Below are 16,860 nucleotides of genomic sequence, written 5' to 3'. Positions count from 1 at the left end.
CTTCTCTGCAGAGAAAGGAGAAAGAAGATCACTCCACGACTTTAGTGAAGCTTGCCAGCCTACTCTTCCTCCTGGAAGGAAGCTCTGAGTGAGACGAAGATGGAGTAAATGAGTCCATTAACCTTCTCACCATGTCTCCTTCTTAGGCTTCAGGTTCATTCTGCTCTTGTCTTGTTGGCGACTGTTCCAGTGGTTTTGCTTCTGACTTGTATTTAACAATATGTTACAAAGAGATAGTAATGATCTCTACCTCATGGTGCACAGGTAAATTAAATGACATAATATATTGGGATCCATACTTAAAGTACTCATGGAAAACACATTTGTTCCCATGTCATTGTCATACTCATCCTCAAGGTCTAACGTAGAACAGACTCTCCTAAGACTCACTATGTACTCAGGAGTGACTTTGAATTCTTAAAGCTCCTACTCCCTTCCCCCAAAGCTGGACTTATAAGAGTGTGACACCATCCCCATCTGGCATTCAAATGGCCACAGCATTGGCCCAGCATTCTCCAGGCTTGTGTGCAATGAGTGTCTTGAGGTTCCATAATCACATCTCAGAAAATACCATTTTTAACCCCTGAATTCTAATGTACTACTAATTTTCACCCTTAAAGGCTTGTGGTATCATCTCCCTTCACCCTCTGATACAGGCAATATCACACTAGACTTACCTTTCCTTGTCATCGTTGCTCCTTGAAACTCTAGCATTCTTAATTCCATGGCCACAGGCCTCACTTCACCATCTCCTTTTGCCACCAGCTATAAATTGTTTCTGGATAAGGTTCCAACACCACACTGTTTGTAGCCGCTCATGATTATGCCTATTAATTAACCCCAGCATGTCAGTCCCCAGCTTTTTCTGTTTCCTTCCTGTTGGTGTCTCATGTGCTCCACACTCCTCAAATACTCAGCCGCAGTGAGCATATGGCTGCACTGAATTGGTCTCACTGGGGTGCACAGCTGAGCGCTCTGTATCAAACCCATTTAGACATATGTTGGAGTTGGGCAGTCCTGTGCTTGTACCTTCGATCCACATTTCCTTGCATTTTGGGCCTTCCACATGATATCTAGCTAATTAAAGCATCTTTTTTCCTTTTCAGTCATTTCAAATAAGGATACTTCGCTTATAAGTCTAGTGTGGGGACTAACTGGTGTGTATGTATGTATGTATGTATGTATGTATGTATGTATGTATGTATGTGTGTATGTATGTATTGAGCAAGGTTCAGAAGTTGTTTCTTGATCTGGCACCATACTAAACGGCTTTACAGAATTCTGGATGGACCCTGCTGAGAGTTCTCACCTAATATGAAAGGAAACTTGGTCCTTCCCACTCCCCAACCCATCTATTCAAGGTTGTGGTTGTCAAAGCTTTGTGATGATTCAATTTATACTTGGAGAAGCAAACTCTCAGATGTATAAACATATACATCTGCCCCCCATAAATGTGTATATCACCAGACCAGGAATACACACTACTGGAAATACCTGCATAAGGAAGACAAACCCAATATGCTTTAAAGGCTTTTAAATCGATGATGGCAGCACTTTTCAATATTCAAGGTACATGGATTCTTAGGGCAGACAGCACAGCTAATGGGATGAATGAGATGGATGAGGTTATATAACTGATGTCTTTAACTTTTTCTCATTTGTTATTATGTGTAACTAGAGATTTCTTGATTTTGATCTTTTTATGTAGCTAGAAATGATCTTGTAGTAAAAGGGAAAGTTTTATTTGATGAGATTGTTCTTTAATTATGATGTGATTACTATTATTTCTTTACATCTCTATTTATCTTACGTGATAGATTTGCCCAGAAGTCCTTTAGGCAAAGTCTGCTTTAACTGTAACTTGATAAAAGACAAATAATGTTAACCAATGTCATAAGTTCTGATGCATTAGCATACACTGACAATGAACAATAGTCACAAATGGAAGACACTACCACCTGTGCCTTCCAAAGGACAACTCAATGTTTATGTTTCAGTGACCCTGTGGAGATGCTGGGTTTAAATCAAATATGCATAGTAGTAAAGCTTGCTTTAATTTTATTCTAGTTTTCTTTTTTATTTACAAAGCTATTTTTTAATTGAATATTAATTTACATTTCCAATGTTATCCCCTTTCCCAGTTTCTCCTCCAGAAACACCCTATCTCATCCCTCCACCCCCTGTTTCTATGAGGCTGCTCCCCTACCCTCTCACCCACTCCCTCATGCCTCCCTGCCATGTCATTCCCCTACACTGAGGCATCAAGCCTTGACAGGACCAAGGGCCTCTCTTTCCATGGATGAACAACAAGGCCATCCTCTGCTACATATGTGACTGGAGACATAGGTCCAACCCTGTGTACTCTTTGGATGGTGGTTTAGTCCCTAGGAGCATCGAGGGATCCGGTTTTGATACTGTTGTTCTTCCTATGGGGTTGCAAACCCCTTTAGCTCCTTCAGTCCTTTCTCTAACTCCTCAATTGAGAATTCCATTCTCAGTCAATGGTTGGCTGTGAGCATCCACCTCTGTAACTGTCAGGCTTTAGCAGAGTCTCTCAGGAGACAGCTATATCAGTCTTCTGTCAGCATGCACTTCTTGGCATGTGCAATAGTGTCTAGGTTTGATGGCTGTATGTGGGATGGATCCCCAGCTTTCTATATCAAAAACGTTCGCTTTCCATTTCACATATAATTGTCTTGATGTGGGACCTAAACAATTCACTTTGGACATCCCTTCCCACAAGCCCGCTCATTTAGAATTCTGTGAGCAAAGTTGATAATATCCCTCCCCTGGGAGAAATTATAATACAATGGATTTTCACCACTTTGATGAAATCTAAATAAAATCTAAACAGTTTAGTGTTCTAGTAAAGAGCTCACATAATTTAGCTCCAGCTTGCCTTGCTACCATATCTAGTGCTCATCCCCTGGATTCTGGACAATGTAAAGTGTCACCTCTTGACAGGAGGGCTATTTCGCCCACTTTTGTCCCATGTTGGGTTTTCTGTGTTGGTGGGGCCAATCATTGTTTTGAGAGAGAAGATTATCTCCATAAAGTTTGTTGGGACACTCCATTAGGACAGCCCCACTGGGAGGCAAGGGCATACCAACGGATTCCTTCTTCTACTAGTTTCTATTGCAGCTTTGAGTGTGAGAAAGAACTCTCAGCATTCCACGTTCACCTTCCTGAGAATCTGAACTGACCCCAAGGAGCATGCGCCCTGTGGCAGCCATGAAACATTGTTATTGATTTCACTGGAACCTCTTCTCCACCGGGGGTCCTTTTATATCCATCCTTGATGGGTTCTTCTCAATGTCTTATGATCATGAGGTCTCACAGGCCACGAACTAGAGGCAGACCTGTCTCTTCTCTTCATGTCAAGTAACTGCTAGACCATCTCATTAATCCTGCTGTTAAGGATTTACTCTGGGAAATAGTTACTCTCTACTTTCTTTAAATATTTGGTGAATACCAGGAAAGGGGTTATAACATTTGAAATATAAATAAATAAAATATCCAATTCAAAAATTTGGTTAATAAAAGAACTTGGCTATGCTCACTGAACACCTTTATTCCAGGTAAAGAACACAGCACACAAAAGAAGAAAATGAAATGAATTATGCAGATATAATTATGAAGATATTTATACTAGGGTTATAGTTATTGTGTTCCTCCACCATTGGCTCATATTTGGTACCCTTGTGTTTTGGAAAGCATTAATGGAAAACATGAAGCCAAGGTCTACTGATAATGTGCTTCACTCACAGTGAGCTAGTCATGAAGATGCCTGCCTGCCATGTAGGTTAATTTGGTCTGAAACACTTATTATTAAATTCATTAAATTATTAATTGGGTTATCATTTATTTTTACTAAGTGTGCTTGACAGATTGTTTCAGTCCAACTTATATATAATAATCAATATTTGTATTTGGTTAATTTAATTGATCCTCTTATTTCTGATCTCTATGTTTGAATATTTACTTTTCAATAACACTTTTCAGAAAACTAAAATCAAAAGTCACAATATGATTCTACAGACACCAGCAAAAGAACACAGAGTTTGAGGTGGGCAATAAGCATGTTTCCAAGGAGTCAAACAGTACTCGGCTGTGTATTCTTTATCCAGCTTGATAGATGGGTAGAGGTGGTAGTGAACACAGCCTTAGAGCAAGCAATTCTGTTTTGAGATCAGTTGGAAAGATTTCAAATGGTTACTCTTATACCTATTGGCCTGGCTTTAGGAATTTGACACTTATGAACCTTGTTTTATTTTTGTGTAGACTGAAATAGAATCAACTAGAATAGGCCATTTCAACAGTTCAAGAATATAATCACAAATTTATGAAATATATGAATATATATGAGAGTTCACATATCTACACATATCTATCTTCATGTATACTAGCAATGTGTTTGTGCTTACCAAGTAAGTGATAATCATGACTTTGTATACATAGGCACCCAAAAAACTACAGAATCTCCTATGTATGACATAGTCTTGGCTAAATGTTCCCATCACTCCATCAGACTGTACAAGGCTCTAGTAGTAAGCCTCTAGACAATCCAGAGCAACCGATATTTAGCTACATACAGAGGAATATATATATATATATATATATATATATATTCCATAGAGGAAACTTGGTACATAATAAAACAAAAAGAGACAAAGACTTTAAAAAGGCAAAGTAAATTATAAATGATACTGCTATTCGAAAAGACAGGAGTCTATGTAATGATAGCAGTTTGTTGATGCTGGATTGCTTTTTCTGTCTTATTTACATTTACTTATTGTGTGCATGTGAAGTTACAGAACGACTTACAGAAGTCAGTTAAATTCTTCTAATATGTGTGTCCCTGGGATCAAACATAGATTATTAAGATCAACAGTAAAATCCTTTACCCACGGAACCATCTCTCTGCTCATCTATCACATAAGAACCTGTATCAGAACTGTAATGTTACTTAATTCTTTATAATATCAAATTCTACTTGGAACCAATTAGCATACTTCTTAAATTTTCTGTAGCATTTAGTACATTAACTTGTGCATTGTGAGTTCTTAATAAGTGTTTGTTTAGTGGATGAAATATTGTATGGGTATAATTATTCTCCACTGCCTTTAATACTTTTAGTTTGTTTCTGACATGGGCCACCGAGAAATTATATAGTGGAGAAAGCAACTCTTTTAGTGAACAATGAAGGCTGCATGCTCTATTGTATTTAGGATGCTTTCTTGAATACTGTTTATAATTTTTATATCACCTTATTGAAGCCATCCATGCCTCAACTTAGGGAGAGAAATAATAGAAAATGTTATGAGCAAGGACCACCTAGCAGTGAATTGCAGAAACTTAGTCTCTCTTGGACTGAGAGACTAATCTCCTCATAATATGGCACTTGTCTGGTCTAAGAGTCATTTTGTTTTAAATCTCATTGTGTACATTCACTGTGTTTGACAATTTGCTACATCAGGACATTTTCATATATATATATATATATATATATATATATATATATATATATGAAAATATAGCGAATGCATCATGAACTTTCCATATATGTGAGCATTAGTTAACACTATTAGATACTCAGAATTTGTCAAATTTATTGTAATTAATTGTTGGCCTTTTGAAGTCTCACCATAGGCTCTCCATTTTAGGTTTCAATTAATTAATTACTAGAATTAAGTACATTCATTCTTCCTATTATTTGGTGTTGAGAACTCACCTGTGACCGTGTATTGAGACATTTATTAGTAAGAAATAGTGTTGCTTTTAATTTTTAACTTCTTCAGATAATGGTTTACTTTTCCTATTCATTTGAAATTCAATTTAAAAAATCGTAATATCTGTCTACACTGATACTTTAGATCTTTTATCTTCATGGTTGTATAGAAATTCGATTTCTGACTTCTTTATGATTCATTTATATTCCTTTGTGCACATTTGGTCTTTCATTAATTTGAATGGTTTCTTATTGTTGTTGATAAACACATTAGTTATTTTCTGTTGCTGTGATAAAATGTGATGACCAGAAGCAAGTAATAAAAAAATGTTTACTTAAGGCTTACCGATTTAGAGGTGAACCCATTATAGCAGAAGAGACACAGCAGCAGGTAGACCAGGCAACAAGCTGTGCTATCGCATCTTCTAAAACAGAGAGCTTGAACTAGAAGTTGTGTGAATCTATAAACTGCCAAAGTCCACCCTCAGCCCCACACTTATGCAAAGAAGGCTGCATCTGGATAAAATCTCTGAGACAGCAAGTCCCCTAACCAAGAGTCTGAAAAAAGAGCCTATGGGGACACTTTGCATAGATCACCACAATACAGGATCATGTCCTCATACACATTTTTATTTCAACATGACTGTGTATGTAGCAGTAAACATACTGAAGACAGTCTCAGAGGCACCAAATTGTGTTGGTGTTGCATTAAGGAAAGAAAATCCAGATTCTCTTTTGTTTAAGTCCACCAAAAACAAGCACAAGTTTGAATCTTCCATCGGTCTTTGAGGGTTCTGGCTTGTCTGTAGCCTATTTGTGGTATATATCTGACATGTTTCTATTACCTGTGGTTGTCTTGTTCCTAACATAGGGCTTTGGTTTAGAATTATGAACAGCACAGAAAACATCACACAGGGGAAGGAGTAAGGAATACTTTATAGGATATTAACAGTTTACAGGAAGTTACAGCAAACTGACCATTTATGAAGCAATATCATAGGCAGTTTCCAACTTTTGTGGCAAATATTTGTTGCATAAGACCTTTTTCAACCTACTTTTTATTCTCACTATAACTCTCTCTCTCTCTCTCTCTCTCTCTCTCTCTCTCTCTCTCTCCTTGGATCAGGAGTATAGATGAATGCATGACTCAAGATTAAAGGTATGGGGGTTGGGGATTTAGCTCAGTGGTAGAGCGCTTGTCTAGCAAGCGCAAGGCCCTGGGTTCGGTCCCCAGCTCCGAAAAAAAGAAAAAGAAAAAAAAAGTTTAAAGGTATGCATTAGCTTAGAGAGTAAAAGTTGGTTACATGGAAATTTATGGCACAGAAACGTGTCTGTTCCACTGTTCTCAAAGGCAGACTAGACTATTAGGCTGAATACTCAGAAGGGTCTCAGGTCAACTGACCTCAAGGTGCATCAGTAACTTGGCTGTGAGGTACATATAAAGTTCCAGTCTCTCTGAATAAAAGAGGCATTTTCATAAAATGATCATCACAACTTTGCATAATCAAGGGTATCATTGTATTTAATGTAAAGTAAAATTGATTAAAAATAGAATGCCACATAAAATAAACTAGACTTCCAGTAAGGATAAGCTGAACAAAATAAAAATAGTTTCTGTGAAGTTGTTAGAGTATTCATTAGACCTCATATTTTAAAGGAATCTGCAACACCAGAACCATTTTGATAATTGAAGCTCAAATACTATGGGATCATGTAGAATTTTATTTGTGTGTGTGTGTGTGTGTGTCTTCCTGTCTGTCTGTTTGTCTGTCTGTCTGTGTGTCTGAGTGTGTCTGTGAGTATATGGAGGCCAGAGGTTAGAAGTCGATGTTGGCATCTTCCTCCTATGCCTTCTACTTTATTTTTGAGACAGAGTATCTCACTGAACCTAAGGTAATCCACTCAGGTAGCCTCGCTAGCCAGCGAGCCCCGGGGACTCTCTTGTCTCTACTCCTCCGTCCTGAGAGTACAGGGCATGCCAGTCTGCAAGGGGTGAGAGCACTGTGTCTACAAACTTGGCTCCTAATATTTGCATGGCATGCACTTTACCTACTGTGCCAGCTTTATAGCCCCACAATGACTTTCCATAAATAATTATAAATTGAAACTAGTACAGAAGAAACGGTCAGGGGGATAGCTTTTACGTCAGATGGCTGTGAACTCTGGCTCTTCAGAGATGGTGGCCAACATATTTAACCTTTGGAACCTCAACTGTCTGTGAGTTGATCCCATTTTCACAGGATTAAGAGCTTGATATCTACTTAAGAAACATTAATAATGGAAAAAAACTTGAAAATTTGTATCTTTTAAAAGCATATTACTTTCAAAGCTTTCATTAAGACAAACAAGCTTTGTTTTTTTTTTCAACATTAACTGACCTAATAGATTATTAGAATACTTAGGTCTACAAAATAATTTTAGATAAACACTATATTTCTCCATAATTACACACATACAACATGGGATATTTTGGTAACCACCAGAAAAAAATTCAGGAAAATTAGAAAATTCTCTATGCTATGCAGATTTCTGAATCTTCCAATATTCTACTAAAACAGCATATCAATGAAAACCTGGAGTCAGTTTTATCTTAACACAATTATGGAAGGCAAAGGCTTGTAAGTCCAAAGGGGAGTGTTATTTTGTTAATAACCAAACGACCATCTTAGACTATTAATGAGATACCAATCTCATGAAGAAGAATGTCTAGGAATCGCTGTAATTGAAAATGACGCTGAGGAAAACGGTTAATTCAGAGTAGTTCCAGGCCTCCCGTGTTTTTTTGTTTGGTTTTTTTTTCTTTATGTGTCAGAATCGTAACTCTTAACCGCACAAGGAAAATAGGACTCAGTCTCACTGTGGCCCCCATGATTCAAAGCAAACATGGGCAAAGGCAAAATGAACTCTTTACCGACATGATTCAGTGCACACATTGCTGTAATACACTCTTTGCAGGCAAGAGCTTCTGTTGCTAAATCTTCTGTCAATGCAGGAATTCTGGGGCTTGTGGAGGAAGGGTCTAAGCTCACCTTTTGTTTGTTAATGTGCTTTCACAGTCAAAGTATGAGAATTAACACAGACTGGAATACCCTTGAAGAAAGACATTTATCTTCTTATTTTCTCCAGTGGTGGATTTTCAGAAGCAAAGGAGCATCGGTCTGACATACAAATCTCCTACTGCCCTAAATAGTTTTACAGCCTCCTTTAAAATGACACAAAGTCAGGCAGTATGGCTGCCAGACCAGCACTTCCCCAGGAATCTTCCTCTACTATGACAGGATAGAACCATCTCTAATACAAATCAACACTATTATTTCCAAAGTAAGCACTTTCAAAGGTGGCTTGAGCAAAAAAGGACAAGTTTGCTGAGCTGCATGCTCTGACAGTGGGTGCAAGATGAGCCTGCGGATTGCATTTCTCTGAGTATCACTGCTTGTGTGGATGCATTTTCAATTGCACTGAGTAAACAGCATGAGATGTTTGATGAGTGTTAATATGCAAGATGTCACAATTAGGTGTGATTGTTCTTTTAAATTACCCTGCTTCTTTTTTTTTATTCTTCCTTTGATCTCTCACAGTCAGTGAGAACAAAATTTGTAATTTAAAACATATTGACTTTGACTCAAAAATTTATTTACACATTGTAAATTCATTGTGAGCTGAAACATATAGTTAGACTGGGGGGGGATAACTTTGGTCTATAAAAAAAAAGATGCCAGTTTCTTTCTCTTTTGCATGTGCTCTATCACGGCACATTCTCTACTAAATTCCCGACGTTAAGTTTAAAGTAGCATTCTGTAAATGCTATATCCTGTAAAACGTGAAAAATGGAAAGGAACCGGAACTCATAAGGAGGTAGGATCTAAATACATTTGTTCTGTGTCATTTATAAATATTCGATTGGATGCTTCCTTTTTATTTATTTTTCAACACATATAATCATTCTAACAACTTGATCTTCTGTTCACATACTGACAATTTTCAAAACAGGAGTCCATGGGGTCTGCTTATGGGGTCTTGATTCAGGGTAGGTTAGTTATTGGTTCTCTGTTACTTGATATTATTAAATTATCAATAAACGTGAAATTTTCACATATAGCTGGCAGTGTTGAAAAGACATTGTAGTATACAATGCTTCGAAACTGTGTATATGACAAAGCCTGTTTCTATGTCAGTATACACAAAGTCAGCCGGCTCCATAACCTATTAGTCACTATTCTCCCTGTGGCTTTACAGCAAGCCATGACTTTCTGTTGGTGGCGTTCAACTTACCCGACTCTCACCATCCTTAATATGTTTCTGTCCTTTGTAAAGCATCTAGTTATCACTTTGTCTGTTAACTTGGTCTTGCTAATGATCTATTTTCATTTTGTTCTCTCTAGGAGATAGACCCACAGCTAACTGGATTTGATTTATACGAGGGAAATCTACATCAATGGCCACTCTCACCACATTGCTGCTATGGGAAACAGAATGGTCAATAGGAGATGTTCTGATGAATAGTGATGATTGAAGATCCGGCATCAGTCTGTGTGAAATCAATGGGAGCTACTTGCTGCATGAAGAGTGTTTTCAGCTTTCCTTAACAAGTTCCTATCTGAGAAACTGGAGCTGCATTCTACCACCATTCCATCTTTCTCCAGCGGATACAAATATTTTTGCCTCACTGTACCAGATAGACAACTAATGTGGGACCATGGCACTTCCCAGATGCATGTGGCCAAATTATGTTTGGAGAGCCATGATGGCATGTGTGGTCCACAGGGGATCGGGTGCCCCGTTGACTCTCTGCTTGTTGGGATGTTTGCTACAGACTTTCCACGTACTCTCTCAAAAGTTGGATGATGTAGACCCATTGGTTACTACTAACTTTGGCAAAATAAGGGGAATTAAGAAAGAACTCAATAATGAAATTTTGGGGCCTGTCATTCAGTTTCTTGGGGTTCCATATGCTGCTCCACCAACAGGAGAACATCGATTTCAGCCTCCAGAACCACCATCTCCCTGGTCTGATATCCGGAATGCCACTCAGTTTGCTCCTGTATGTCCCCAGAATATCATTGATGGCAGATTGCCTGAAGTTATGCTTCCTGTGTGGTTCACTAATAACTTGGATGTGGTTTCCTCATATGTGCAAGACCAGAGTGAAGACTGTCTATACTTAAACATCTATGTCCCAACTGAAGATGGTGAGTCCATTGCAGGAACACACAGGGAGATTTGTGTATTTATTTTCTATTCTAAGTTCTAACAATATTAATTTATGTGTACTGGTAGTATGCATGGCTTTTCCTGTTGGCATGTAGACATATTTTACATGCTTGCATGCTGCTCTTTTATGTTTTTGTGTGTCAGTGTATCTGTTCTTATTTTTCCACTGTGCCTACTCATTTTCTTTCCTCCACAGCACGTATACTTAGGTAGAAATGGGCTCCTAATTTCCATTTCCTACCAAATGACTCCTGAGAAGATGCATCAACGTTTCCTCATTGCATGTGCAGGCTCAACGAATTGGGGCTCTTTGGCACTCAGTAAAAGCAGGAGTGTACTAAGTTAGATAGTGGTGTTGCATGTTCCGGCGGTCTGTGATAGAGCGCCATGTTATTTTCTAGTCTTCTATTCATTTTTCAGTAAAAAGAATATCCAAGGAATGTGCCAGAAAACCCGGCAAGAAAATATGTAGAAAAGGAGGTATGTATGAAAGTGAAAATAAAAACGATATATAAGTTTACAGAGGAAGAAGGATACTCTCCCAAAGGATGCCTTGCTGATGCTGGGGAGTGAGTGTTAGGTGACTGGTCAGGAGAGCCAGTACAAGCTGAGCAGACAATACAGGAAGCTCCTTGCTGGCACTTGTGTTCTCCTATGGGCGGTGACCCTCTGAATGTGATTTTTGCTGAGACTTTGCTCATAACGAAAAAGATACCTCACTCTTATGCGGCCTAAGGAAGCCAAACAGCACTGCCTTCACAGCTGGCCAGCTTTGGTCCCTGTACTGTTCCTGAACGCGTAGAACTGTGTGACCTTTTTCAAAATAATCAGTTCAGTCAAAATCTTTATTTTCTGTTGGGATCTTCTTAGATTCTCCCACACACCTTTTGAACTTTCCAACCATAAGGGTAAATTGGCTACAGCTACAGGACAGTTACTATTATTAGGTAATGGTGATTTATTTTCCCCCTGCAATAGTCGTTTTTATTTTTAGTTACACTTCTAGAAGAAAATTAGATATTTTGTTCTTTATGTAAAATATTTACAGTCTTCAAATGTCTTTAGCATTTGTATATTTATGTTAAACAATTTAAAACATGGGGAAGAACATGATTCAGAAGCTACAATTAAATCAACCTTCAAATCATCCTCCAGCCAGATTGAGCAAATGTAGACACTGACAGCTGCAAGCTCGCATTGAAATGCAGCATGTCCACACTCCATTTTTATTTAACAGTCAGTAAATCACTCATAGGAGTGTATGATTTTCTATGGCAGTAAATCTTCTAAGTGTTATTTTGACCTTATTCACAACTTGATAGAAATTTCAATCTTCCTACAGAAGTCATATTAATATTCCAGTGTTGTATATCCCATCTCCTCTCTGCGCGGGTCAGACTTCATTATGGTATCTTTGTGCGGAAGGGAGTGTCTAAATGACTCTGCTTTATGGGATTGTGTTATAGGGAAGACACTTAGCTTAACAAAACTGTCAACGTTCCATCAAAAGTCTTTGCTTTAAGTTGCTTGGGTGGCAGAGAGCTTGGCCTTTAGTTTTAAAAACTTCAAGGCCATAGTTTGGTTCAGCACATAGTATGCCTAAGAAGATATGTGGAGGAAACAGAGTGTTTCTAAACAACTAAAGAAAAGTCTTCTCTTCATTTTCAAATGAGAATAGCAGCAGTGATTTGCATCCCTTCAACTAATGCATAATGCTGCAGAGGTTATCATTATGCAGAATATCAAGCATGTGTAATTAGCTAAGTGGCTTTCGCCTCCTATCACAACGCTGTTGATTCACAAAGTCATAAATAAAGATGCTGTTGAAGAATGCATAAATAGAGCATAATGCATAAAGATAAGTGTGATTAAGGAAAAAGATAAGGGCTCCTAAAGGTAAGATAGTAAGCAAGAAAATGACCTTTCTTCTCATAGGACTACATCGAGAAAAACAAGCTCAGTAGTAAATTCTTTTCCTCTATTCCTTGGTTTGTTGGTTCTATGTGCTTATCAGAGGATTGGCAAAGGGTTCTGTAGGCTAGCCTGTTTACTTTGGCAACCTTTGAGCTAATTTATAATTAGATTGGGACAATGTCTACAGATGCCCACTGACTGTGTGCTGCTATTCCGCAGTACTAATTAAGCACTATTTAACAATCCTTTTGTTAAGGAACTTAACATATCTTATAATTAAAGAAGACTTGCTCCTTTTTCGTTGATTATTTATTACCCTAAGTCTGAATAACTAATAATTTAAGTGTAATATTCTATACAACTAGTATGTTATAGAAATACAAAATTTCTACATCTGAAATACAAAACATTTACATCTGACTCTTAATGAAGTAATGAAAAGTTTCGCTAAACTTTTAGTTTTATATTTACTTTCTACAATGGAAGGTTTGTTCTAGTCAATTTAAGAAAATTATAAAACTACATGTGTTGTCAAGCATCTAGCTTTCCAGTACTTGGGAGTTAAAGGCAGAGCGGGAAGATATAGGTTTCAAATACAGCTGTGGGTATACAATAAACCAGAGGCTATCCTGTGCTTATGTGTCCTGCCACAAGAAACTATAGAAAAAAGAAATGATAAGTGAGAAAAGGAAGAAAATATCATTCTGTTTTAAGAAATTACTAGTAATTTCTTAACCATTTATGAATGCATTAAATATACCTTACATGTGGGCTATGAGTTCTTGAGCAGTGTTGTAGAAGGTCTTCATCAGTGATTGAGAATCTGGGTAACAGTTCTGTTATACTTGGTCCAAATGTTCTGTCATTATTTACCTCTTGTCTTTTAAATGTATAGCGTCATTGCAGAGGCAGAGAGGCCTGGCTCCTGTGCCAATCCCCCTGGACTCTGGGCATATTGCATTTGGTCAGAACTATTTCTTAATTGCCAATTATAAAGATGTAGTCATCAAGTGAGTTAGTAATAAATGAGGCAGACAAAGCATTCTCTTCTTAGAGAGCTCGCATTCAAATGACTTTGCAAAAAACAACACATTTTCTTTTCTTTGATCTATATAAAAGAAAAAAAAACTTCTCCCTCCAGGAGATGTCACGTTATATTTTTAAAAGTACCTTTTACAACACTCTCCTCTGCATTTGAAGTTAGAAATATATTTAAAAAAATAACATCAAAGGGCTGCCTTTTGTTTTAAAACAAGTATCCATTGCACATTTTAATGTAACTTTTTATATGCCCCATGATAGTTTTAGCTATATCTTAATTGCCTGCTAGATATTCTAGACATTGCCTTCAGAGTTCTGTCCATTTAAAAATTGAAAAGAAAAAATCAATTATTAAAATTAGTTGCTGCTGCAGAACACTTGGACACATTAGTGACATAGAAGCTGGAGTTTTGCATGTGGAGAGGCTTGGGTGTTTTTAGAGTTTATCCATTTAATCATTACAACAATGTTATGAGAAAATTATACCAAAGTTTTTGCCCATAGCATTTATTAGATAGAGTTAGGTTATGTTAAATTACTCTGTAGGAAACACGGCTTAGTCAGTAAAGCAACACAAGCACAAGGATGCAGATTCAGACTTCAACCACCGTAGAAAAGCCAGGCATGCTGCCATGTGTCTGTCATCGTTCCTCGTGAGACAGAGGACACTCCTGACCTCACTGGCCTACGAGCCTACTCGATCTTGATCTCCAGAGCTGGTGATCTGCTTCACGTCCCCCTTTTTCCCTTCCCTTCTTTCTCATATATGTTTTTTCTTACATATTCAAACATATCCAAAATTTAAATTCTATTCATTCACAGTAATTTCTTTTTACAAATTCAGACTTTATATCAATTAATTTGATCAAGCTAGTATAAATAACTTATTAGCAAAATATGTGCAAAGTCCATTCTAATAATGCTTTTGTTGTTTGTATTGTTGCTGTTTTTTCTAGAGATTTTTTAAAACTTTTTTCTTTCACCCTTTTCACACTTGTACCACTACATATTCTGCTCTCTCTCATTTCCTGTTTCCAGTTCTCTCCCATTCACATCAATCTCCCTCTCATCCGATAATATTCTGTCATCTATTTAATACTTTGAGTTTTGTTTGCTTTCTCAGAGAGTTTAATATTGTTCAATCCTATGCAGGATTTTTTTTTACTGCTATGGCTAACACCCTAGTCTATTCCCCTAGAAAGCTGTACAGAGGTAGTTTTAACTCGCTTCGTTTTCCCTGTGATTCTAGGTTCCTGCCTTGTGAGACTTGCTAACAGACAGCAAGGTGGTCAAATAACAGGCAGTAAACACATAAAGAAGGAACAGGAGACTAGGCTATACAAACAAATTGATTGGCTCCTGATTCTGTGGCTATGCAACCCTGCATTCTTCTGGAAGTTGACTGCTATTTCTATAGCTCTCTGGAGATGAATACAGATTTTTATTTTCCTAGTTGTGATGTTTTGTGAATCTACATCGTTTCTCCTCCTTTTCATTATGTAGACATCTTTTAGATGACTGTTGTAATTCCTTACAGCTCAAGCATGTTTCTGATTTTCAAAAGTATTTGCCATCTATAATGCTTACAGTGTTTACTTGAGGTCATCTACGATGCAACCAAGAACATAACTAGCATATTTAGCAATTTTAGGGTTTATTTGGTTGGCTGTTTAGCATAGGGACTGAATTGACTCCTATCACTGTTGGTTTTTCAAGACATTAATAAGAATTATATTCCAGAATCATCTTCCTCTGGATCAATATTTCTAAATCATTCATTCATTTAACTAATATGTATTGATTGCTATCTGTATAGGCATAGGGATTATTGTCCTAAGTTCAAAGATATCATTAGTTGACAGGAAAATGTTTTCTTACCTAGAATCAGCTAATGAAAATTTTTTCTTCAGTTTAATAGAAGTTAAGAGGGGAAAGAAGAAACAGAGCAATGAGGAGAAACTCTGTGGACATGTGGGAATGAAGGCAATTTTTAAAAAGGATCAAGATTGTCTCTATTTAACTGAAAGCTAGGGATCTATCTTGTATGGTTCCTGAAGAGTTCAGAGTGCATATATGAGAGAGGGTTAATGGAAAAAAGCATTGAGATTCTAGAAGTTTGGAATTAATTTTAAAAGACAGAATAGATGATGCATTGAGAGCAGGTGGTAAGAGAATATAGAGACACATAGAGAACAAAAGAAACTACTAGTGCACCTAGACCTGAGAGTTACCTACTCAGAACAGGAGGAGAACAATGAAAATTGTAGTTTCTTTGTGCTTTGAAAATCATATTTTTTGATAAATTTCTTATAGGTTGTGACCAAGTCCTGATCTTACACCATAGAGTGATGCATATTCCATCAGTTAAGATGAAAATGGAAGAATATGGAATTGTATGGGCTTAGCAGAGTTGGAAGATGCTGTTTGGTTTTGGCCATAGTAAATTAGAGTTGATCATTACTCATCCACAGGGAAACATCAAGGAACCAGTGTTCTTAACCAACGGCATGGATCATACTTAGAAAAGGGATATATGCTGAGATTTTTCAAATTATTTTATTAGTCACAATAAAGGAAGCCATATTAATAAAATAGAGAAATAAAACCTCCAAGGTCTAATTTACAGAAATATTCCAAGATTTTGAAGACTGAGACAAAAATCCATGTTGGATGACAGATGTGTTAGTCAACTTTCCATTCTTATAACAAGTGATTGCATATTCACTTTTAGGGAAAATTTTATTTTGAGTGAATGGTTTTGATCCATGATCGCTTGGCCCCACTGCTTTTGGGCTGTGGTGAAGTGGTACACCATTGAGGAGTGTGATAGAGATGACCTGCACACCTCAGGAGGCTCAGAAACAATGCCAGCATTTCTTTCATGACTAGGCCCCTCCTTCTACCACACCCCACCTCCTGAAGTGTTCAATGCCTACCAACAGTACCGGAGGCTGGTAAACAAGAGG

The 16,860-nt window shown here is 37.4% G+C and overlaps 1 protein-coding gene across 23 annotated transcripts in view; it reads left to right on the top strand.

Annotated features, from left to right (window-relative positions):
• Nlgn1 (neuroligin 1) overlaps nt 1-16,860 on the top strand; it is a 925,330-nt gene that overhangs the window by 190,107 nt on the left and 718,363 nt on the right. For 11 of the 23 annotated variants that reach the window (XM_039101572.2, XM_039101573.2, XM_063281159.1 and 8 more), the window contains 2 exons: nt 10,111-10,917; nt 11,360-11,419. In XM_039101572.2, the coding sequence (XP_038957500.1) occupies nt 10,425-10,917; nt 11,360-11,419 (553 nt within the window). In that variant the 5' untranslated portion in view covers nt 10,111-10,424. Of the gene's footprint in view, nt 1-8,883; nt 9,050-10,110; nt 10,918-11,359; nt 11,420-16,860 lie in introns of those variants that run through there. The other 12 variants (XM_063281164.1, XM_063281162.1, XM_063281158.1 and 9 more) reach the window with 2 other exon arrangements.

The sequence above is a fragment of the Rattus norvegicus genome, chromosome 2 (genome assembly GCF_036323735.1).
Source record: "Rattus norvegicus strain BN/NHsdMcwi chromosome 2, GRCr8, whole genome shotgun sequence".
Classification (NCBI taxonomy): Eukaryota; Metazoa; Chordata; class Mammalia; order Rodentia; family Muridae; genus Rattus; species Rattus norvegicus.
Note: the sequence above shows the minus strand (reverse complement) of the source record. Positions and strands in the feature narration are given on the sequence as shown.